A 25536-nucleotide genomic window follows, 5' to 3' on the forward strand; every position below is an offset into this window, starting at 1 on the left:
CATGCCTATAAACTGAACTTGCCTGAAGAGCTCAATGGAATTCACAATGTGTTCCACATCTGCAATCTCAAAAAGTGCTTCGCCGACGAATCGTTGGTGATTCCACACACAGATGTGCATATAGATGAGAGCTTAAAATTTATAGAAAAACCGTTGTCGATTGAAGATCGACAGGTGAAGAAGCTTCGCAGAAAGCACGTACCGATTGTAAAAGTCAAATGGGATGCTCGTAGAGGTCCTGAATATACGTGGGAAGTCGAAGCTACAATGAAAGAAAAGTACCCCTATTTATTTGAGTAAATCTCGGGTCGAGATTTATTTTAAGGGGGTGAGGATGTAACACCTCGAATTTTTGTGTCCAATGATGTGTTAACACGTGTCATTTGTTTACACGTGGCATCTATAATAAATAAAGGACTAATTTTGACAAACCTTGAAAGTATATAAATTCGAGGGTTATAAATGTCAACAAGGGTAAATATACTATATAGTAACCCTAAATAAATGCTTGTACCTTCAAACGAATAAATCATAAATCATACGGAAGCGAAACGCGGAAGAAAGTGAGAGATTACGAGCTACAGGGGTTAACTGTGTCAACATGTTTAATATTACCTCTGAGTGACCCTTTAAACGTTCCCAAAGCTTCGTAACAGTATTATACGCTCACCAGAATATACTGTATAAATTCCGCAAAGTTCCGTTTTAAAACGAAAGAGTTATACTCGAATTCGTATGAGAAGGGTTAAAAGCGTCAATAATGAAAGTTAAGACTTTCTGAAAAATTAATAAACTAATCAGGGACTTTATAATGCGGGTAAATAACACGAGGCCCCTATCGGTAAATAACCGAGGGCCAAACCGCAAAGTTACCCCTTAAAACCCGAAAGGTCAGGTAAATCATTACGAAAGATTTCGTTATTAATTACCAGGATTTCGCAATCATGACAAAAGATTTAAAATTTCTGAAATCTTAACCTCTCGCGACCCGCGTGAAGGATAGGCTTAAGTGTAGGCGGGCCGCGAGCCTCCTAAATAACACGCCTGATATTTGAACTTTAGGCGACCCGCGTTATAGTGCATGGGAACTCCCATGCGGGTCACGTAAAGTGCCCAGATGCAGAATTGTTGTAGTTACTTGCCTTTTGGAGCCTTTGAACGATCAAACCTCAATCAATGAGGCATGGGCACCCTACACTTGACCCATAGCTCTCAGGGACACCTACCCATCATCTCTGGACTATTGTGAGTGTTTGCAATGATCATAGTTGCTTGGCATTTGCTATAAATAGCCACCTTATACACATAACATTCACAACATCAAAAACACACATCTCTGATCATTGCAAGAGCTCTCAAGTCCTTTTCTCTGCTCTATAAGCAAGAACACAACTTCTGTAAGTGATCTAACCCTTTGTGGTTTCACATTTCCTTAGTAAATGGCTAAGAACCAAACCGTCGTAAATACGGGTTGACTTTAAAATAACTCAGTGATGGTTCAGTCTTATGACGAATCAAAAGTGGTTATGAGTTGGTATTTATGTGGATAATAAACCCCTAAAAAGGTTCCCCCTGATCACCACTCTAACTATGTCAAAAATCGAGTCAAACGTACGGTTAAAAAGTCAACAGAAAGCTATTTTAGCAATTTATGCATAATCTGTAATGTATATGTTATGGAACCCGTTTTGACAATCATAAAACATGATAATAAGTATATAAACTTGTTTGCGCTCGTTTGAATCGATCATTTACTATATTGAACCGGTTCGGAGCCGAATGTCGCAAAAGTTTGACTTTTGCTTTGACTTCAGTTCTGACCCGTTTTAGTGAGGTATAAATATACCTTAGGACTCTCTTAGGACCAGGTCACATGTTGGTATAAACCTCTGTGGTCGGTTCATGAGTTATCCGAGTCTTTTGCGCATTTCCGTCATTCGCCTAAAAGTTGACCGTAACGGCCTTTTAAAATTAAAACGAGTATTTCGGACACGTGAACGGACCAAAACCTTGCTTATTTAATTATAAGCATGTCCTTAAAGTTTCACGTCAATCCGAGGTCTAGAATGAGAGTTATGCTAATTAGCGCAATTTAAATAAACTTTTGTAATAAACGGCGCAATTAGCACAACACCTATCTAAACCAAGATTTCGTCACCAAAACTTTTACCCACTATATTAAAATAATATTTTGGGAATTTTAAAGATTTTTAATAATTTTTACCTCGCTCATAACCTGCGGTTATGGCTACGGTTCGGTAAATACCGAATATGCCCTTTTCGGCCAAAACATGAGTTCTACAAGGTCTTTTGACCCGATTCCAGTTGCTACTGGTTTTAAATAATAAATAAAGTATTTTAAGCTTTATAAGCTGTTCGGGAAACTCAGATTTCCTGTAGAACTCAAAAAGCTCTTTTAAAGTCTTTAAAATGACCGAAAAGCCCCTACGGGGCATAATACTAACTTAAACTCGTTACGGGCGTCACGGAAGGTATCCTACTGATACCACAACCCAATTAAGGCATATTGACTTAGGAAATAAGCGTACGACTCTCATGGTTAACCGTTTCGCCTATCGCGCGCACGGTTCGGCTTATGAAACTAGTTTTCATAATTTAGCCGATACGGGTCAAATTATATTATTTGAACCCCAAAATCCAGAGTGTGAACCATTAACCCATATAAAACAAGTCTCTGAACTTGTTGGGTCAGAATCACACTCCATTCTCGGTTTTCGCCTTTCACGCGATTAAACCCCATCTATATATATCAGAACCAACCGGTCTAGGCTACGGCCATTATAACGACCCGTTAGGATTCTAAGAGGTTAATTAAAACCTTCGTTCCAGATTAGGAGCCCCAGTAAAAGCTATCGGTGATTTAATCCAAAATAAGGAAATATACTTGCAAAGGTAAATACTTTAACTTATTTCCCCTATATGGGCTTGGGTTACGGTATACTAATACCGCTTGATTGAGCATTATATAATTCCATCGCTTAGGTGGTTAATTGATTAAATATGATCGGCTCATTTAAACAGTTTTGTTGCTTATAAGCCTTTGGGGGGTTTAATGACCGTTGTCCCGGATATCCTTGGCATCATTTTACGAAATGGCCACGACCATCGACATCCCGGTGTAGGCGTACACCCGGTATAAAGTGTCGACATTAAAATTAAAAGACGTAGCCGTTGGTTTTTATACTACGGTTTTACGCAAACGTGGTGTGTCTATAAATCTTTAACCCGGCACGACCCGGGCTACTGAACGCATAAAAGAACATGTAAAACGTTCACAAGATTTTATTATAATTTTCCCAAGTTATAAAAGAGTTTGTGCCTTGTGCATTCAAATCAATTTTAATAAACATTTTCAAATGTGTCAGTTGAATGTATTTACTAGTGTAAACTGACGTATTTTCCCCAAAAAGATTAAGTGCAGGTACCTAAACGTAAATTGGCTGGTATTAGCTCCCTAGCGTCGTGATAAGTCTCGCAAGCTTGATTGCAGTATCTGATGGAACAAATACTTTATGTTTATTTACGATCCGCTGTGGATATATTCAACTTCTGTAATACATTTGATATTACAACCAGAGGTTGAGTTTATATATTTATCTTATGCTTCTGCTGTGCATTATATAATTGTGTGGTTTGACTATATTGTTGCCAACATCGTCACGGTAATCCCCCACCGGGCCCACCGGTGAGACACGTGGAAATCGGGGTGTGACAGTACCTTAATTTCTCTAGATTAAGACGAGAACGCAATAGGTTGTCGGTGAGGGTGATTCCTATGCTAAATGTAGGTGGACAAGTCCAACCCTTTTCCGGGCTCTCGTTAAAGAAGGTGTATGCCGAATCGCTCAGGTCTATGTATGCACTGAACGAAGTCGATGGAGAGTCCTTCACGGCACAATCGGCACAGGGACGACTATCGTCCAAGTCTTCGCTAGAGTTGAAGGTAACGTTGGGAACAACGAAGTTGTTTTTATTTGAATGCGACCCCAACAATTCTTCTTGGTCATCGTCTTGAGATGAATTAAGAAAATCCATCTTAAGTTCTTTTAACCAATTAAGAACCAGATCTTCTAGTTGAAATAGATCATCAAGAAGCATTTCTCCTAAAATGTCCGGTTGGGCGCATTCGAGGGAGAGATAAGGATTATTTTTCCTTTCGCCCTCTTAAGGCTACAGGAAAACGATGGGTCTATATAGTGGGGCTTATAGTTAAGAAAATAGCATTCTAATTCTTTATGACCACCTGCACATAATTGACACCACTTACCATAAGAGTGTCGAAAGTAAAAAATATCATTATCACTCATTTTTGTGTCAGAAATTACCAACCGTCGGGATCTTACGGTTCTGTTTTCAGTAACTGAATCTTGGGCACGGGGGCGTGTTGAGTGGGCACGGCCCCGTGTTCAGCTTACTGTCTGACTAAAAACAGGATTGCCAGTTCCAATGATTAGGCACGGGGAGTGTTCAGCGGGCACGGCCCGTGCTGAGTTCTGCAGAAGCTGAAAAATTAAGAATACCCTAAAAAAATAAAAATAAAATAGAAAAAATGATTAGGCCGCTGATTCCTAACTTTCTTAAAATCCTTGTGTCCCCGGCAACGGCGCCAAAAACTTGATGTGCGTTAGGTGTAGTATGTTTTAAATGTATATTTTAAGCCCTTTTTACACTTTTTAGCCAAGTTTTAAATTTATAAACACGATATTCACTAACACTAAACACACATATGGGCAAGTGCACCCATCGTGGACGTAGTATAGTGTTGGTAAGATACCGAGGTCGTCCAAGGACACAAGAGCTTTTAGTACCGGTTTATCCTCAACGTCTAATCAAAATCAAAATGTTAGAAAAAGGTTTTTAAACTTGGAAAATAAAACTAACTAAAATGCTAAAAAGTAAAATAAAAAAAAACAGATAGACAAGATGAATCACTTGGATCCGACTCGTGTGTAGTGTAACCTTTGATTATTTTCGCACTTTTGCACTTGTTTAAGAGATTATCTTAGTTATTGTAGTAGGCCCCTCTTTTGAAGGTGACGTTACCCTCAACCCAGTAGTTTGAGTCAGCAAGGATACAATCCTAAAGGGTCGGATTATTGAAAGATAATTAATTAAGTTATTAATGCATAATGTGGTAGGCCCCTCTTTTGAAGATGACGTTACCCTCGACTAAGTAGTTTGAGTCAGCAGGGATACAGTCCTAAGTAGCCGGGTTAAAGTTTTAATAGTAGATTAACTTATGAGGGGATCAAAGAGTTTGGACCCCCACCATCCAATACCGTTGGGTATTGAAGGAGGTCCTACTAAATTTGACCCAGGTCCTTTGCAGGATCTATACACTGAACAATGACAAGACTCTTACCAAACCGTTCCCTTAACCCCCGACCAGGTAGCCAACATACCTCCATATAGACCGTGGAGATATGAATGGTGAAAATCTTTTATTTTATATAGACAGTAAAATAATGCCAAGACACCACGGACAAACGATAAGGAAGAATCACCTTCAACATAAGAAACTAGTAATTAAAGTCATTAATACAAAACCAATTAAAAAGTGCAAAAGATTAAAAATAAAAAATATTACACTAAACACTTGTCTTCACCAAGTGATGTAAGAGACTTAGGCAAACATGACCTTTGATTGTCAAGAACTCTTACGATCAATCTTGGATCCCGAGATGACTCACACACTCTATGATGGACAATGGATGATGGTGGTGGATGATGGTGTTCTGATGGTGGTGGGTGGTGGGTGAAGTGTGAGAGAGGTGGTGTGCCAAGGGATGAGTTGCAAGAGATCCAAGCACTCCTATTTATAGGCTGAACAGAAGCTCAGGCACGGCCCCGTGCCCATCCTACTCTCTTTTCTTCATTAAATGCATTTTTGTCTGCATTAGTGACCACGCCCCCGTGTCCGCTGAGCACGACCCCATGTGCAGAAGCATATCTGTACTATCAAGATTTGCCTGGATTTCGCGAATCTTATAGTTGACCACGACCCCGTGTCCGCTGAGCACGGCCCCGTGGTGGGCAATAGAAGCTTCTATCACTGTCTTTTCTGCTGACACTTGGGCACGCCCCCGTGCTCACTGAGCACGTGGCGTGTTCAGGCTTCTGTCTTCTTGTTTTGCTTGGGAAGATACTGTCGTGAGGTCGGGCATGCCACGTTTGTTCATTTTCTTGTATTTATGTTAGTTTTAGCTGCATTTTTGCTTCTTTTGTTCATTTGAGCTCATTTAATCCTGAAAATACAAAAGGAAGACAAAAGCACACTTTTTCCAACATTAGTACTAAAAAAGGGTTAGTTTTATGCCACGATTGATGTAATTTATATGTTGCATTTTGTGCACATCATTTTACATAATAAACAAATTTATAATTTAAAAATTAAGCAGAATTAGGTATTTTTTATATAGTAAGCTTTCAGTCATCAAAAAGCCCATATTTGCCTAACTTTTATAACCCAATAACTATTATACGCCGTATCCAATTAGTGAATTCAATTGTTAAACCTAACTTAAAAAAACAGTTGCATGATTGAACTCCCTCCCTCCTGTTGAATCGCAATCAAATTACCAGAATACTAAAAGTTACATTGACTCTTGAATCGCAATTTTGAATTCTGATCTTTATGAATCAAATAATATGAGTAAAGGTTAGTTTTCTCCTTCGTTTTTTTATCATTAAAATATTTGATGCATATGTATATATTAAAATTTATAGATCAAGATTGAAGTGTGAAGATGGCATTTTTGCATGAGTGCATGACAAATAGCAATTCCCTGATCTCAATTATTTGGTGTTATATACTTATATGTATTTTATTGATTTACACCGAATTCTGAACCCTAATCCACTGTACCATAATCCTGTAGGACGTTACATCGAGGCTGCGATCCTTCACCAGAGACAGGCGCAATAAGAGGTTTCAGCAAATTAACAAGTCGACGTCAATGGGTTATGCGTTAAGTAAGATATCATACGAGGGACGCAATCGGATTTGAAATCAAATGAAGAATGAAATAGTGTTTAGGGTTTGATTTTATGGGGAAAAAGACCATTTTGCCCCTAGCTGTTAGCCATTTAATGGAAAATACTATCGATATTAGGAAGGGGTATAGTGTAACAAAAAAAAAAAAATCAAAGTGAGGACTCAAGTTGACTATGTACAAAAAGCATTGGGACGCAAGTTCCAGTTTACTCTAATTTGGTTCAGTTATTACATTTAATGGTACAATTAGTTCATGTGGTTTATCAAAAGTAATAACGTTGGGTAATAAGGGATTAAAGTGACATGTTGGGGTGGGGTTTTATTTTTGTATCAATGTTTGATACTAACGCTCGTTAAGTTTTCTGTCAAATTTAAATAAAATGAATTAAATGCCCTTTTTATAACCAGCAGAGCTATTTACGTTTTTTACTTCATTTTGGCTACAAGGAACATTTGTGCAGTTACTTAAATTTAAATAATTTATTGTAGTATATAATAATTTGATTTTATATTTAAATTAATAAAAAATAAATTAAAAGGGTTCATTTGGTTCGCTGGAATTTATTGGGATTTAATGGAATCTAAATTGCACCTTTAAGATGTTTAGTTTACATAATTTGTTAGAATTAGGATCTCAATTCCAATCTTCATGTGTTTGATTGACAAAGTAATTAGAATTGCAATTAGACATGAATTCCTTTAACTAAAGGAATATGAATTCCTTTAACTAAAGGAATTCAAAATCCTTCCTACATGTGAATGAATTCAAGTAAATTCATTCAAATCTTCAACCTATTGACATCGTATCATTTTGATCCAAATCGTTTTGAGCCCAACCGTTCCGACCCGAACCGTTTCAACCCGATATGTTTTGGCCCAAACTATTCTGAACTGTACCATTTCGATCCGAAACGTTTCAACCGGTACCATTCTGATCCGAACTGTTCTGACCCATACATTGTGAACCGAACCGTTCCGACCCGCACCGTTTCGTCCCGAAGCTTTTCTTCCTGAATCGTTTTTGACCTGTACCGTGCCGACCCGAACCAGGGGTGGTGGGGGCTGGGGTGATAGATTCCAATTCATTTGACAACCAAACACATCAAAAATGGAATTGAGATTTCAATTTCAACAATTTCCATTTTCTATTGTAAATTAGGGCTGTAAACCAACCTAACGAACACGAACGAGGCCTTGTTCGTGTTCGTTTGTTAAGGAAATAAATGTGTTCACGAACGGTTCATGAACACTTATCGAACGAGATTTTATGTTCGTGTTCGTTCATTAAGGAAATGAGAGTGTTCCCGAACGGTTCACGAACACAAGCGAACACAAATAAATTTGGCGAACGCGATGAGGGATAAAGGTGGATGGCCCAGAGAGTAGCACTAGAACTTCAATCCCTTATTGTGGAACGAAGGTAGATCACATTTGTCGATGTAAATAATGAGAAAAGAAAGGGAAATGGTGCATAAACAAGGTGAAAGAGGGCTTTCTAGTTTAATTGTTAGGGTAATGATATAAATAAAAGTTTAATAGTATAAAAAGTATAGATAAAATATATGAAAGTATAAAAATCTTTAATTAAAACACGAACATACGAACATAAACGAACGCAAATGAACGAATGTTCACGAACACCTTACCGCACGTTCACGAACACAATTGAACGAACGAGATATTTGTTCATGTTCGTTCATTTAACTAATCGAACGGAATTTCTTGTTCATGTTCGTTCGTTTATTAAACGAACGAACATAAACGAACTTCCTGCCGAACGGTTCACGAACTGTTCGCTGAACGTTCGTTTCGTTTACAACCCTAATTGTAATGTTTAAGTTCCAAATCCAATTCAAAATATTACGTGAACCAAACACATTGTAAGAGTTTAACCCTTGAGTTGGCTAAGAGGAAGTAGTTAGAAATAGTTCAAATGGGTTAAAATGAAATGACATAATTTTATTGGTAAGTTTCAGGGATGAAGGGATTGAACCTTCAACACTCCCACCACCCTAGTTTTATATATATATATATATATATATATATATATATATATATATATATATATTAGAAGAGGATCATGAGAAAACTACATCTAAATGACAAAACTAAAAAACTAACTAAAAAGCCTAAAAAAAGCTAAAAAATATACCAATTTTTTTTTACAATTTTTTATATATAAAAAAATTTTCAAAAAAAAAAAATTGTTGTACTGCACATGTGCATTATATGTGTACTACACATGTACACTATATCCGTAATAGTGCACATGTGTAATACAACGAAATTTTTTTTTATTTTTTTTTTGAAATTTTTTCCCATGCATAAAAACTAGCGATTTTTTTATAAAAATTTGTAAAAAAAAATTGGTATGTTTTTTTTAAGCTTTTTTAGTTAGTTTTTTGGTTTTCTCATTTAAACTAGTTTTCTCATGATCGATATATATATATATATATATATATATATATATATATATATATATATATATATATATAGTGTGAGAATTGGGGAACACTAAAAGTGGAGAACAGTGGGGAACCGACTCAAACGAACTTCGATTGGACTCATCATAGCGGCGTTGGAACCGGCTCGTCGAACCCTAACTATGATCTTTTAACCCTAAACCCTAAATCATAACCCCTAAACCATAAATATATTAGTGTTTGGCTTTTAGGGTTTAGCTCTAGGGTTTAGTTTTAGGGTTTATGGTTTAGCTTTAGGGTTTAGCTTTAAGGTTAGCCTTTAGGGTTTAGCTTTTAGGGTATATAGTTTAAATTTTACGGTTTAGCTTAGATTTTAGCCTTATTTTTTATCTTTAGGGTTTAGAGTTTAAGAGTTAGGATTTAGGGTTTAGGGTTAGAGATCTTAGTTAGGGTTCGACGAGCCGGTTCCAACGCCGCTGGAATGAGTCCAATCGGAGTTCGTTTGAGTCGGTTTCCCGCTGTTCCCCACTTTTTTAGTTTTCCCTAATGAACCTTCCCATATATATATATATATATATATATATATATATATATGGAGGGGCTCATGCGAGAACCACCCTTATTGTGAGAACCTTGAGAACCAATGTGAACACAACCTAAAATAGCTAAAAAAACCTAAAAAAAACCTAACCCCCCCCCCCCCCCAAAAAAAAAAAACCTAAACCCCCCTCCCCCACCCCCCAAAAACCTAAACCCCCCCCCCCCACCCCCCAAGCTAAAATGCTAAAAACTAAACCCCCAAAAAATCTAAAAAAATCTAAAAAAAATCTAAAAAAATCAAAAAAAAAAAAATCTAAATAATTTTTTTTGAATTTTTTAATATTTTTATGTTAAAATCGCTACTTTTAGAAGCCAAAAAAATTTTTTTTTTTAAAATTAAAAAAAATTTTTTTTGGCTTCGAAAAGTAGCGATTTTTTTATAAAAAATATTAAAAAATTAAAAAAAAAAATTTGTGTGATTTTTAGCTATTTTTAGGCATTTTTGGTGTGTTCACATTGGTTCTCGCGGTTCTCACAATAAGAGGTGGTTCTCTCATGATCTTCTCCCTATATATATATATATATATGTAGAGGATCCTGTAAAAAGTGTCCAAAGTATGAGAAGTGTGTTATAACACTATATATAATACTATATAACACCATATAAACACCGTATAACAATATGTAACACCATATAATACCATATAACACTATGTAACACTATATAACGTTATCTAACAATATAACACTATAGTTTGTCTGATAGCATGTCTAAGATAGATGTATAGTGTTATATATTGTTATATAGTGTCATATAGTGTTACATAGTGTTATATTGTGTTATATGGTGTTACATAGTGTTATACGGTGTTTATATGGTATTATATAGTGTTATATATAGTGTTATAATACACTTCTCACACTTTAGGCCCTTTTTACACTATCCTTACCCTATATATATATATATTGATTTCGAGAGATGATAAATAGTAATTTTATTTTTATAATAATATATAGTTTTTATTATTTAATATATTATAATAGTTTATTATTATATTTACTTTTAATAATTTTTTTTCTTTTTTATAAAACATATATTTCCTTTACCTTTTTTTAATAATTGTTTTTTTAAATATATTAACTTATCGATTAATTTGATACCTTTTTAATAAGTTACGTTTATAACTTTTTTCTAAAAACATAAGTATTGTATATATATATTGATTTCGAGTGATGATAAATAGTAATTTTATTTTTATAATAATATATAGTTTTTTTATTATTTAATATATTATAATAGTTTATTATTATATTTACTATTAATAAAATATTTTTCTTTTTTATAAAACATATATTTTCTTTACCTTTTCTAATAATTGTTTTTTTAAATATATTAACTTATCGATTACTTTGATACTTTTTTTAATAAGTTACGTTTATAACTTTTTTCTAAAAACTTAAGTATTATATATATATATATATATTTATATTGATTTCAAGTGATGATAAATAGTAATTTTATTTTTATAATAATATATAGTTTTTTTATTATTTAATATATTAAAATAGTTTATTATTATATTTACTTTTAATAAAATATTTTTTTTATAAAACATATATTTTCTTTACCTTTTTTTAATAATTGTTTTTTAAATATATTAACTTATCGCTTAATTTGATACTTTTTAATAAGTTACGTTTATAACTTTTTTTTTTCTAAAAACTTAAGTACGTATTTGTGCTTGATTTCTTTCCCTGACATTTCGTTATAAGTTTTGTTAAAACGAGATTATCCTAAAAATAAAGTATTTATTCGGTATCATAAAACGGTACGATGATAAACTAAATCGTTCTAGTGGTTTGACTTTCTAAACAACATGCTTTATTTTCAAATCACGTCTGTTTTACATTATAATTTACTCGGTTTCGTCGCAACGCGTGATATAAAAAAACTGCTTATAATGAAAAATGAGTGGTTGTAACTAATATTATGGTGGTTTGTTGGTTTTCTTTATTTATCAGTTGGATTTTTGTTTATATCTTTATAATTCTCTAAATTTTGTTATTAATTTAAAATCATTCTATATCTCGTTTTCTATATTTACTTCTATTCATCTTCCTATACTAATAAATGAAAAACTTTTTTGGACACTTGTCACTTCCTGGTGCTTTCTAACCTTATTTTCTTATTTATTTCTCATATTAATAATAATAATAATAATTTTAATTTTTAAAAAATATTAGGTAAAAATAAATATTTAGATAAGGATAAACATTTGTTTTTATTATGATCATATTAAATAATAATAATAATAATAATAATAATAATAATTCTAAACAAAAAAATTAGATAAGAATATAACCGTTTATTTTTATTATTATGATTATATTAAATAATAATTTTAAACAAAAAATTTGTTAAGAATACATATTTAACAAAGTAAAATGTTATAATAAGTAAATAGTACACTCAGACATATAGACACACACCGGCTGATGTAGGGTGGGATAAAGTTGCCAATGCGATTAGGGTGAACGGAGTGGGCGTCAAACTTGGTCGGTAAACGAGTTTACCGAGCGGTAACACCGCCGCCTAAGGTGTTTACCACTCGGGAAGGGTCATGAATCGGTGAAGCTTTACCGATTAGGGGAAGGTGAAGGTTTGAGCAATGATTGGATGGTTTATTTTGTTTATGTTTTTTTTAAATAATAGTTTACCTAATCCAATATATATAGGTAAACCACTATCAACGTTTTTGAGCAATAGGTAAATAAAATAGGTAAAATGACGTGACACTGTTTGATTGGGTGATTTGAGAGTTTACCTATTCCAAATGTTTAACCACTCCCTTCACCCTTAAAATTTATTTTTAAAAGATAAATCTATAATAAATAAATAGTACAACAATGTTCATTTTTTAAAAGATAATTCTTGATAATTGTTTGTAAAAATATGACATTATATTTTAATCAACATGTGCGATACATGAGTTTATTTAAAAATATATCTTTTTATTATTTATTATATAAAATTTTATTTATGCAACCCGTGTAATATACGGGGTTTTAACCTAGTTTATATAATATTTAGGAAAATTGGTATTTAATAAACCAACCTTTAACCAGTTGGTAAATAATAATCCAACCTACAGAATTGGTATATAATAATCCTACCTATCAACATGTTGGTACTCAATGAACTTCCGTTAATTTTTTTTAACTGAAGTTAGTTTTTAAGTTTTATTTATTACACAAACAGTCCCTGTAGTTGTAATTTACTAGTTTTAACTATTTTATAAACCTCAAATCGAGGAAAATGAGGATTTTCGAGTGGTTTTTTTGTTTCATAAAATAGTTAAAACTAGTAAATTACAACTACAGGGACTGTTTGTGTAATAAATAAAACATAAAAACTAACTTCAGTTAAAAAAAATTAACGGAAGTTCATTGAGTACCAACATGTTGATAGGTGGGATTATTATTTACCAATTTTGAAGGTTGGATTATTATTTACCAACTGGTTAAAGGTTGGTTTATTAAATACCAATTTTCCTAATATTTATACATTACTATTTTATTCCCTTTTCTTTTTTCCTTCACTCACAAATTACAATGATAAGTAACAAAGATATGAAATAATATCATCGCTATTTTAGAGCACAAAGTGGAGTAAAAAAATATGAGAAACATAAAAATATTCCTCAAATTTTGTTGATGTGGTCAATATAGAGATTCCATTGGGATACTCTTATCAAGTTTACCTTTAATTTGATTTGAAATTGATTTGTTCAGAAAATAATTATGTTTACTTAATGTTTCTAAACGTACATCTTCAATACAAGTTAAATAAACCTATACATATAATATCTAACTCGGTATATAAATTAATTAACACTATAACTTTCTCAAAATAGACATTATGTATACTTGATCGACCACCTAAACTTGGCTAGTGCTTTGTTAAAGTTATGCAAATTGTGAACTAATAAAAGATTACACATTTTAATTTATAAACATAGAACACTTTCATATTCAATTGAAGGTACCAATTATTACATTTATAAGTTTGCCACATTAAATATTTAAATAATATGTCAATAAATATAAATAAGAGTCAAAAGAGTTGCATGTTACTTTTTTTTAACGGTAAATTTGGATCACTGACGGATCACTGAAGTATTATCGTGCCACTAGCGGAATCACCCGATCATATCCATCTCCACTTGGTATAATGGATATACACTAATTCAGGAGGAAACCCAATAAATATAGGAACCCCCCTGTGGGAATCGAACCCAGGACCTATTGGTCCCAAAGTCTTATCACACCCCTAAGATGGCACTAGGCTATAAAGTCATCGACAAGTTGCCTGTTACTTAAGCTGGATCCAACTAAATGCTTCAATCCGTTTTGGAAAATGTACACTGGTCTACTATTTTTGGCTCGTGCAACACTTGTCTCTTGTGCTTATGGATGTGTACATTTGTTTCACCTCACCATCCTCGTCCCTTTCAACTTATTTTTGCTATGCACCTTGTCCCCCACGGGGACCCAGTGAGAACCACATTTTTTTCTATGAACAATGAGTGATGAAACTGTGGGGAAAATGATTTCATGTTTAATTGAGTTCGAGTTAAAAACATTACTTTAGGAAACTAGCCAAATAAGTTTGGGTAAAAATGAGTTGAGACGTACCGGGTTTACCAATTATTGTTTGTATGGTTGCTAATGACGATGGTGCCAGAGACAATGGTGGTGGTCCGCAACAATGTTTGAGGTGGCTTTGGTGGCATTGGCTGTGGTGGAAGTAGCGGCGGCAGTAGTGGCGGAAGCAGTGGTGTTGTTGGCGGCGTCAGTAGAGTTACTGGTAGTGACAATATGTGATGTTGGTTATTTTAGGGTGTCATCAAGCCATTTTAGTTTAGTTGGACCAATGTGAAATTTGAATACACAGTTATATGAGTTGGGAGGTCTAGAGTGCATGCTCGTTCAAGACTATTTGGATTTCTAACACCTAGGAACCCCTGGGTTCTAGTAGGCACTAGGCAAACCCCCTAGACTGGGGAGATTCGAAGGGGGGCATTGCCCCTGGCAAAGGTCTCGCTAGCCATTGGAAGTTGCTTTGATTTTGAATGGGTGATGAAAGTTGCATGAGTATAGATATGATCATTGATAATTATACATAGAAATCATACATATTTACCCCCACATTTGGCATCTTTTGATTAATTTTCATGAAATTTATCACTTAATATCATTCTTTGTGAATTTCAGTTGGATTTTGCTAATCTGTAGAAAATGAGCGAAAACCGAAAAAACAAAGAAAAATCGAACAATTAGCCTAAGCACGGTTGTGCAAGGCATTGTACGGCCGTTTCTCCCAAAAGATGACCTTAGAAGAACAACTCCATCCAGTAAGGTTGGGTCGACAAGAGTGCATGCCTTTTCCGGCAAGAAAAGTATAGACACACCCATGCATGTACGGGATGTACTGGCATGTACACAAGAAAAGTACGGACATGACCGAGCATCCATGTGTGTACGGCTTGCATGGTCGTGTCGACTAACTCTGAGTAAAGTACAAGCACGGGAAGGATACAGTTGACCTTGCATGACCAGTGGTGGATCCAAGAACATTTTTTTTACCAGGTTCCTTTTAGTAGATTCTTACTAATTTTTTCCAAATCATACGAGATTTCCACTATTTTTTCCAAATCGAGGGGGTTCCCGGGAACCCCCAAAACACCCCTGGATCCGCCCCTGTGCATGACTGTGTGTGGCTATATACGGTTGTGCGCATGCCCTGATTAACCCTATATATAGATGGGTTCCCTTCCCATTTGAAGCATCTATCCCAAAATCCACCAACACATATCACCACTCTAGGGAAGACCTTTTAAGGTTCTTCATCTACTTTATTCTATCACCCGTAGGTCGTCTTTCTTAGATTCAAGACATTCTAATCAACATCACACGTGCCTTTGGTTGTTCAATGCAACCACGCCATGGTTAATCCACCAAGAGTTAATATCCATGTAATGGCCAGTGTTGGTTAAACTTCTTGTATCTCTTTGGTTTATATGAATCTTGATGCTTATATTTAATGTTTGAAGTTTGTTTTAGTTGTGTATTTGAATTCTTAAGTACTTTTATGCTTTATTGAATATGACTTAAACTTGGGTTTTGTACTTGTGTCTCTATATATTTGCACGATGTGGTCTTTGCATGCATAATGGGTTTGCACGTCTTTATACAAACAAGATTATCACACTAGAGATGGTTGGTAGAGTTTCATTTATCAAATTTTCTATTTCAAAGTCTTGAAAGTTATAGATATCATGGAATTGGCTTATGTGGGTTTGATTGGTAATCTATCTCTTGAATAGGAGTACTAACTAGTTTATACATTCCATTATAAGTCACGGGGTACGTTTAACCTAACAAGATAATGTTATAGTTGAATTACAGATTTGTTTAAGATGTTATTAACTCAGGCTTATGCGGGGACCATGCATTCTGATATCGCAAGTAATGTAGAGGGAGATGTGCGTCCAATGTGGTCTTTACATTTTAATCGGATGTATGGAGAGTTCAGGGACGGTTCCCCCGATTAAAATTAATTGTCCAATAGTTAGCAATAGCATCACATGTTTTATTGGTTACCATCCAATAGTTAGGGTGAGGTGAGTGCATGAGGGGCGGGATGACATGGCCATTATGACCTAGGGATGAATGTGGTATCGGTACCGAAAATACTGGTACCGAAATTTGTCAAAACTGGGTACCGATACCAAAATATTCGATACGGTACCGGTATTTGAAGGTATAATTTGGTATTTTACCGGTACCGTGCTGAACTGGTACCGATACTGAAAATGCCAAAAAGTGAGTACCGGTACAAAAAAAAATCGGTACGGAAAATTCAACATCGGTACCCAGTACCAAATGCTCATCCGTAGTGTGACCTCATGGTGCTGCACGGGGACATTGCCCCTCCTTGAATGTTGCCCCACCCCTTACGGTGCGGGCCAATTTGCCAAATGAGCTTTCCATGGGGATTGATTACCGAGCGAGGACTATGATATTAGGTTCCAATGACTAGTGTTTAAAAATTTAATTTAAAATTAACACATTGAGGACTATGATTGAGGAAGTGGCTTTAGCGTCTTCGTAGGCCGCTATTTCGGAGAATGTTGATACATGTAATGTTTATTATATCATGTTTTATCACTTTTTTTAGTTTTTAATTATTTTATTTAGTTAACTCGCAAACTGCCAATGTTTTTGGACGTGGGTTTCGCATCCTAATGCAACGAGATGAATATCATATCGTTCATACCACCAACTTAACTCAAGGTGGAGAGATTTGAGACAGAACTTGACTAGGTTTTGTGTCATCTACGATGAAGTAAGAACAGAAACATGTGAAACCGACTTTTTTAACACGGCTAACGGCCAATACCATTTGATAACTGGCATGTGGTTTGCCCATATGATGGTATGGAGATTAGTTAAAGATTATTCCGATGTTCTTGTTTTTTTATCCTCGTAAGATTTTTATTTTTATAAGCTAGTTTATTCCAATGTTTTTTTTTTTTGTTTTTTAGCCTTGTAAGACTTTTATTTATATAAGCTAGTTTATTTTATAGAATTTATTTACTGTAAATGCTTTATCTGTAAATAAGTAAAAATAAAAAAAGTTGAAGGATGGTTAGGGATGCAAATGATGGGCATTTCACTAGTTTATACACAAAATAGGAAAAGTTGATATGACGCTAATGTGTTACCATCTTAGAGAATGCTGAGGATGAGAGTCCTGAAAACGATCACTCCTCCACCCTTATCTATCAAACATTTGACATAATAGCAATTAGGGTGAGTAAAAAGTCAAGTGAGCGAACAAAAAAATGATGGGTTTGGTTATCTTTATTTACTTAAAACCAAAAATTACAGTTCGGTTTTGGTTATGCCTCGCCTAAGTTTTAAACTAAACTCCTGAACTCTAAACCCGAACCGAACCAAACCTTACTAGTTTTGAATTTTGTTTATTGGATTTATGGCCAAATCTAATATTTTGGGCCAAAACTTTTAAACCAGTCACTATTTTGGACCATTTCTTTCAAGCTCATATATTTCAAGCCCAAATATAGAATGGAATACGGATCTACAACCAAACCAAAGAACTGAAAAACAAACCGATCGTTTTTTTAAAACTGAAAAGAGTAAATTACGTTTTTGGCCCCTGTGGTTATATCACTTTTACTATATTAGCCCAAACTAAGAATTTTTAACATATCTGCCCCCATGGTCTCTATAACTAACCATTTTGGCCCCTAAGTCTAACCATTTTAGCCCCCATAGTCTCTATAACTAACCATTTTGGCCCCCATGATCTCTAGAGTTAGGGGCCAAAATGGTTAGTTATAGAAACCATGGGGGCAGATATATTAAAAATTCTTATTTTGGGCTAATATAGTAAAAGTAATATAACCACAGAAGCCAAAAACGTAATTTACTAAACTGAAAAATTGAAACTTTGGTCTTGCTTCGGTTTGATAAAAAAACCCAACTTACGCACACCCTAACATCAATGGTAGCAACTCTCGATCCAGCTAATTTGATGAAAAAAGAGCTACTATAATAGATTAAAAGGGCCTAATTTAGTTCTCATTTTTCGTCCATGATGATCAAACAAACACAGGCGGAAAACCATAAAACTCGCAAATTGGCACTACGAACTAGTAGAACTTAAAACGGATAAATTACACAAATTGAAAGAATGAACCACAATATCTACATAACTAAGCTTCCAAATCAAAACGCTAATTAGACATCCCGTTGACTGGCCCTACTGCTCTCATAACCGCTACTGTCACCAGACTCGACGTATCTCTTCTCCATCAACCGCTCCCTCTATGTTCCTGTACAACATACCATTGAAAAATGCACCCAAATATACAAGTTTTAACACACAAACTTATATCTCTAAATGGAAAATCATCAGCCTCGAGCATATGAATCACATGACCCATTTTAGGCCTCTTTTGAGTACATGGATCCACGCAGCGTAACGCTACTTGTAGGCCCCGCTTCAAAGCTCTTGAAGATGGTTTTTCGTGTAATTTAGGATCCAAAACCCCCTCCGCCTTCCTGTTTGTTACCATCGTTTTAAGCCAATCCACAAGATTCACCTACAAAGTGTCTCTCCACTCAATTTCACACAAAAGCGGCCAGGCTAACCTCATCCGGAGGCGGCTATAATCTACAGGGTTCTACCGCTAATAATCTCCATTATAAGAATCCCAAAGCTGTAAACATCACTTCTTTCATTCAACGTCACCATGCGGGCATATTTGGTAGCAACATATCTAATAAGCAAATTTAAGAATATCATTAACTCATATATATTACTTACATATGTAATATATGACATCATTTAAGACCTCGCCACCTCGGTGAACAACTTTGGGCTCGAGTCCTTCGTGCAGATACGTCAACCTATACAGTTCACATCAAGGTTTAAAATTACTCGTGCGACAATTTCATTAACATAAATTCATATTTGGATTGCCTGGAAGTAGCCTTTAGCTGTTCCAAGTACAATGTTCATACGGATTAGCCACGAATCGGTCCAACATCTCTATGAAGACATTGCTCTAAGTTCCCATTGTTTACATACTCATAAACAAGGATTCTTAACAGGTATCCAAATTATACAACTGATATCAACTACAAACCTGTTGTTAAGCAAATTTTTAACAGCAACCATAGTATTATCAGCCAAAATACCAGAATAAACAATCCCATAACCACCTTCACCAATCACATTCTCATCTGAAAACCAATTTGTAGCAACCTCAAGCTCTCTCAAAGTTTACCAATGACCCCAAACCAATGACCCCAAACCAATGACTATTCAATTGAATGAAAGAAATATATATATAAAAATTACACAACCATTGATTGAAAGGACTCTATATAAAAATTACATAACCATTGATTGAATGGAAATTGGAATATATACAAATAACCGAAATATTACAAAATACAAATAAACTCATGGTACATCAATCACTGATACAGTAATCCCTTACATTCAACTGGTGAAACCGATGATATGGCGATAAGACTTATTGGATATCATCATCAACCTTCCAATGACGGGTCTCTGGTCTCATCATTTCACTTGGATAAAATTCTAAGCTTGTTTGAGGTCTATGTTGCTTTATCACACGCTTGTTTTCCCCAAGTATATAAATTAATCTTTGGCCCAAAAAGGGGTCGAGTAATGATGTAAGCTCATGGTAACAATGGCAAGCAAAGTTACAATGTAAGCACTTCCAGATCATCTCGGATTGCAATTTGCTTCCGCACTCATGGCATAAACCATCATTCTCAGTGCCCGGAGCAAGTGACACAGGATGTTGGTGAAAATGTCGTTTTTCAACATGCCCAAACTTGATGTTAATGAACTTATAAACACCTTCTAAATAGAAAGAATTAACACCTTGTTCAGACTGAAGTATTAATGGAGCACATGCCGAGTGAACGGATTGTGCACACTCTGCACAATGATAGAACCACTTTCCAGGATCAAGCTCCTCCTCACAAACTTCACAGAAGTATTGACTTTTGTGGTCCTCAATCGGTGCATAGCTCAGTTGCAGGGGGTGCTTGTCAAACTTATGCATAATTGTTTTAGGCAATTGCAAAGCACACTGGCAGTCCAAATAGAAATCACAGGCATTACATTTAAAATAAGTCTCACTTTCACCTATACTTACACGACATGCACGACATTCCTTCTTAGATACACCGCTACGGCTTGATTCTATTCTTGTAAGCAAGTGATCCGCTTGTGCTTCATGTGTAATTTCTTTAGGCATAAATGCGCAATTAACATCAATCCTGTAATCACACACTACGCAACGATAATAAAACCCATTGCAAGGCAATCCACAAATCCTACATTTGACTGCAGAACCTGTATATTCTAATCGACTACGCCAAAGTGGATGTTCTGGGTGAGCCGAATGGCTTCTTAGCGTCTTGGGTAGCCGGGTGCACCAATCGTGGAGAACAAAGTCATCCTCTTTGGAGCTTTTATAAAATGGTATTTTTGCAATTGGTTTTGAACAAGCGTTGCATAATAACTTAATCCTCTTCATTGGATCGTGGAGAGAGGTGGTTGTATATTTATTTATTTCGTCATGTATAAGGACTAACGGATGATCACCACGCATGAGGGTGCCCTTTTCAGAAGTTTCTCCTTTAAATTGATGTGACAAGATGTATGATTCATCAACCACTGGCAAGTGAAAAAGGTCGGGATGATCAACTTCTTGAAAATTCTTTATTGTTTTTCCTAAGCCAGAAACATCGAAATTTAATAAATTGTGATCACACTATACAAAATCTTTACGGATTATTAAAAATAATGAAAATTTGTAGTATGTTTAATTAATTTAAATATAAGTTATTTGGCGACAATAGATTAAAAACCAAACTGTATAAAACTAATAAAAAAACCCTAAATTGTGGACACTGAAAAGGCTCACACGAACTTATGTGAGATTTTTACCGACATGAAAAATTGGTTTCAATGAAGTAGATTTAGTTTAGATGACTCATATCTCTTTGCAAATGTTTACGTTTTAGATTGTAAAAATATTTTTTTATGGAGATGTGAGTCTTAGACTGTACCATTGTGGCATACCCTTTTGTGAAAAAAATCACAAACAAAAAACCCACGTAATCACAATCTTTAAAATTTACCCATTTATAAAAAAAGGACATTAGTGAAGTGTCATATATACAACCTTATGTTTGGAGATTTACCAGGTAAGAAGATAGACATGAAAGGTTTTATCCTTTGCGTTGCACAATCTGGGTGAACATAGTACATGCATCTACTGCACTTGTAAATCATATGTTCATCTTCTAACTCCACACCACAAATCCTACATTCGCAATCATATAGTTGATCCAAAAACGAATATGAAAGGGTGAGCAAGTGACGGTGGTTAAAATGTTGAGTTTGAAGTGATAACTTTATAGGAAGGGAAAGACAATAAGAATTTATTGAGAAGTTAAAACAAGTTGTGCAATGATAGAAATGCCCTTCATGTTTCTTCCCACATGCAAAACACTTGCTCAAAATAGGTTCAACAGTAACAGAGATTAATGGGTGTGGGTGGCTAGGGTGATGGATCGTATGTTGCTCCACAAAGGTGGCACAAAGTAGATCGATTCCATAATTACATGTTGAACAATGATAACCAATGCCATCTCGATGATTTTTGAAACAAGCACGACATTTCTCATCATTTGTTGTTCTTTCAAGGATAAGAGTATGAAAAGGGTGACATTGGAATTTTAAGGTTGTTGGAATCTCTTCACAAAATTTGTGGAGGGAGTAATCACACGACAACATGCTACACTTATAGTAATAACGGTGGTACCAGTCGATTCGTCTACCACACCTGTTACATGTGCAGTGGAAGTTTTGCGTCGTGATCAAATCATTGTCATCATACTCATCATCGTCTTCTATGTAGTCTCGATGCATCAGTTGCAAATCTACCAGCGTGAGTGGATGCTCATGTTGAAGCTCTTTTACGGTTAGGCCCATTACATCAACTTCCGCGTTTCTTTCTTTCATTTTACTAGTCATGGTGTTTGATTACTTGCAAGTGTAACATACAATATATATAAAAAAGTATAATGAAAATCTAGAAATAATAAATAAAATGTGTGAACTAGGCGAGTCATTCGTGAACTATTCATGATAAACATGTTAAAATCTTGAATCATACTGAGATTAAACTAGCACGGGCTTCATATACCATGTTTGAGTATGTTGACGATTTAGGCGACATTATATGATAAATATATATTTTAGTAAAGAATATTATTATATTTATAATTATGATAAAGTAATTAAATAATGTGCAAAGATATATATTTCTGGATTGATATTCAATACATGAGTAAATTTAAGTAGACACCAAGAACCGTGTATAAACTCATATGTATTGTATTAAATGTGACACGTACCATGCCCTTTTAGATTGCTCTATTTTTCTCTCACTATATGATTATATTCGATACATTATGCTTATCAGGTTATGCGGTTCACGACTTAAAATTAATACAATGAACACACATATATAAATTAAATATTTAAACAAAAGTAATTATAAAAACTTAAATAATATATATATATATATATATATATATATATAGGTAGAGGATCCTGTAAAAAGTGCTCAAAGTGTGAGAAGTATATTATAACACTATATATAATACTATATAAAACCATATAAACACCGTATAACAATATGTAACACCATATAATACCATATAACACTATGTAACACTATATAACATTATATAACATATATAACACTATAGTTTGTCTGATGGCATGTCTATGATAGATGTATAGTGTTATATTTGTTATATAATGATATATATTGTTGCATAGTGTTATATGGTATTTTATGGTGTTACATATTGTAATACGGTGTTTATATGGTGTTATATAGTATTATACATAGTGTTATAATCATGGTTGTAAAACAAGGTTTCCAAGGTCGAGTATTCCCCGAGTAGTCGCTACAAGGCAGGCTGCCGAGGCGACTTTCTTTGGCTCCGCCTAATTACTCAGAGAGTCGGTCAAACACGGTCAACCTCGGCCCGAATTGGATCTGTAGGTTAACTCATGCCTAGTTTGACTTAAATAATAATATAACATAATTTCTATTCCTAGAATGAATATCATTTTCATGTATTTTGTTATAAATATTAGTAAATTTGTGTTATTTGACATATATTTAATCTCCAAAAAGTAATTTCTTTATAATTTAACATGTCCGAGTACTCCCCGAGTACTCTCCGCGTAGACCGAGTACTCTCAACTCCCCGGTCGACCGACTAGGGAGCGCCTAGCGACTTTTGCAACCATGGTTATAATACACTTCTCACACCTTAGGCCCTTTTTACACTATCCTTACCATATATATATATATTATGCTATTCAAGTTGGTGAAATAAGTCCATCTTGAGCTTGAGCTCTTTTAATAAATCAAACTTGAGATTAGTTGAAATCAAGTTTACCCTTATTATTCATAAATAGTGTTTTATAAAAGTTACTTGTATTTATTCATAAATAGTGTTTTAAAAAGTTACTTGTAACTAGGGGCGTAAACGAGTCAGGCTTAGCCCGAGCTCGATTGGGCTCGAGCTCGTCATGTTTTTATGAAGCTCGAGCTCGGCTCGGTTTGAGCCTACTTATTTGAGCTCGAGCTCGGCTCGCGAGTAAAACCCAAAGCTCGAGCTCAACTCGACTCGGCTCGAACTATTTTAAGAACTACCTCAGACGAGCTAAAAACTCAGCTCGAGCTCGCTTTAATTTCGCTTAAACGAGCCAAGGTTCGGCTACAGCTCGGCTCGCAAGTGTTATCATCATTATTATTATATTATATATAAAATAAATAAATTTTTATTTTGGCTCATTTAGGCTCGCGAGTCTGACCGAGCTTTGTATTTCTGGCTCGAGCTCGGGCTCGATAACTAAACGAGCTCTATTTTAGGCCCGGGCTCGTTAAAACTCGGCTCGTTCGAGCTTTTAACCGAGCCGATAACGAGTAGCACTCGAGCCTTTGGACTTATTTACACCCCTACTTGTAACAATAAAAGATATGAAGAATAAATAAATGTGTACCTTGATAATTGATGATTATAAATGATTGTTCATGATTTTATAGTACATGTGACTTAGACCTTGAATACTATATATAGTGGGTAAGGACCAACCTTATTTCAAATATACCTAGCTAAAGAATCAAAGCAAAGAACATCATTTTTTATCTTTCAAATATACCTAACTAAAGAATCAAAGCAAAGAACATCATTCTTTATCTTATAGTTGTATAAAGAATTTTACTTTTCTTTTATATTTATATAAAGAACTAGATTATAACCCCGTGTATTACACGGGTTAAATAAATAAATTTTATATACTAAAATAAAATAATATATATTTAAAAACCTTATTTATTGCACGAGTTGAATAAATATAATTTCATATATTAAAGAATAAAAAGTTATATCTATAAGAACAATATTGTACAGGTTGAATAAATGTAATTTTATATACAAAATAAAAAAAGTTATATTTTTAAAACCACATGTATTACACGAGTTGAATAAATGTAATATTGTTTACCAAATAATAAAATAATACATCTTTTAAAAACCCCATTAATTACACGGGTTGAATAAATGTAATTTTATATACCAAATAATAAAAAAATTACATCTTTAAAAATATGCGTATTACACGGTTTGAATAAATGTAATTTTCTTTACTAAATAATAAAAAATATATATATCCTTAAAAAATCTCGTGTATTGTACGAATTGAGTAAATCTAATTTTATACATCAAAAAATAAAATTACGATTTTAGCCCCGTGGTTATATCACTTTTACCATTTTAGCCCAAAAAAAAAGATTTTTTTAACATCTAAGCCCCCAACATCTTTTTTTCCTAACC

General features: G+C 34.4%; 1 protein-coding gene and 1 pseudogene across 2 annotated transcripts; both read right to left on the bottom strand.

The window, feature by feature from the left end:
• Positions 1-18804: 18804 nt before the first annotated feature.
• Positions 18805-20039, bottom strand: LOC118481820 (annotated as a pseudogene).
• On the bottom strand, positions 19938-23151 carry LOC110879419. 2 transcript variants are annotated; one of them, XM_035977818.1, is made up of 2 exons: positions 21817-23151; positions 19938-21286 (listed from the first exon to the last, which is right to left on the bottom strand). In XM_035977818.1, exons 1-2 carry the CDS (start codon positions 22649-22651, stop codon positions 20109-20111), a joined length of 2013 nt encoding a protein of 670 aa, XP_035833711.1. In that variant the 5' UTR covers positions 22652-23151; the 3' UTR covers positions 19938-20108. The 2 variants fall into 2 exon arrangements, with proteins under 2 accessions (XP_035833711.1, XP_021983567.1); XM_022127875.2 differs by having other exon boundaries at positions 19938-21343; positions 21817-23041.
• Between the last annotated feature and the right edge of the window lie 2385 nt (positions 23152-25536).

Source organism: Helianthus annuus, chromosome 9 (genome assembly GCF_002127325.2).
Source record: "Helianthus annuus cultivar XRQ/B chromosome 9, HanXRQr2.0-SUNRISE, whole genome shotgun sequence".
Lineage (NCBI taxonomy): Eukaryota > Viridiplantae > Streptophyta > Magnoliopsida > Asterales > Asteraceae > Helianthus > Helianthus annuus.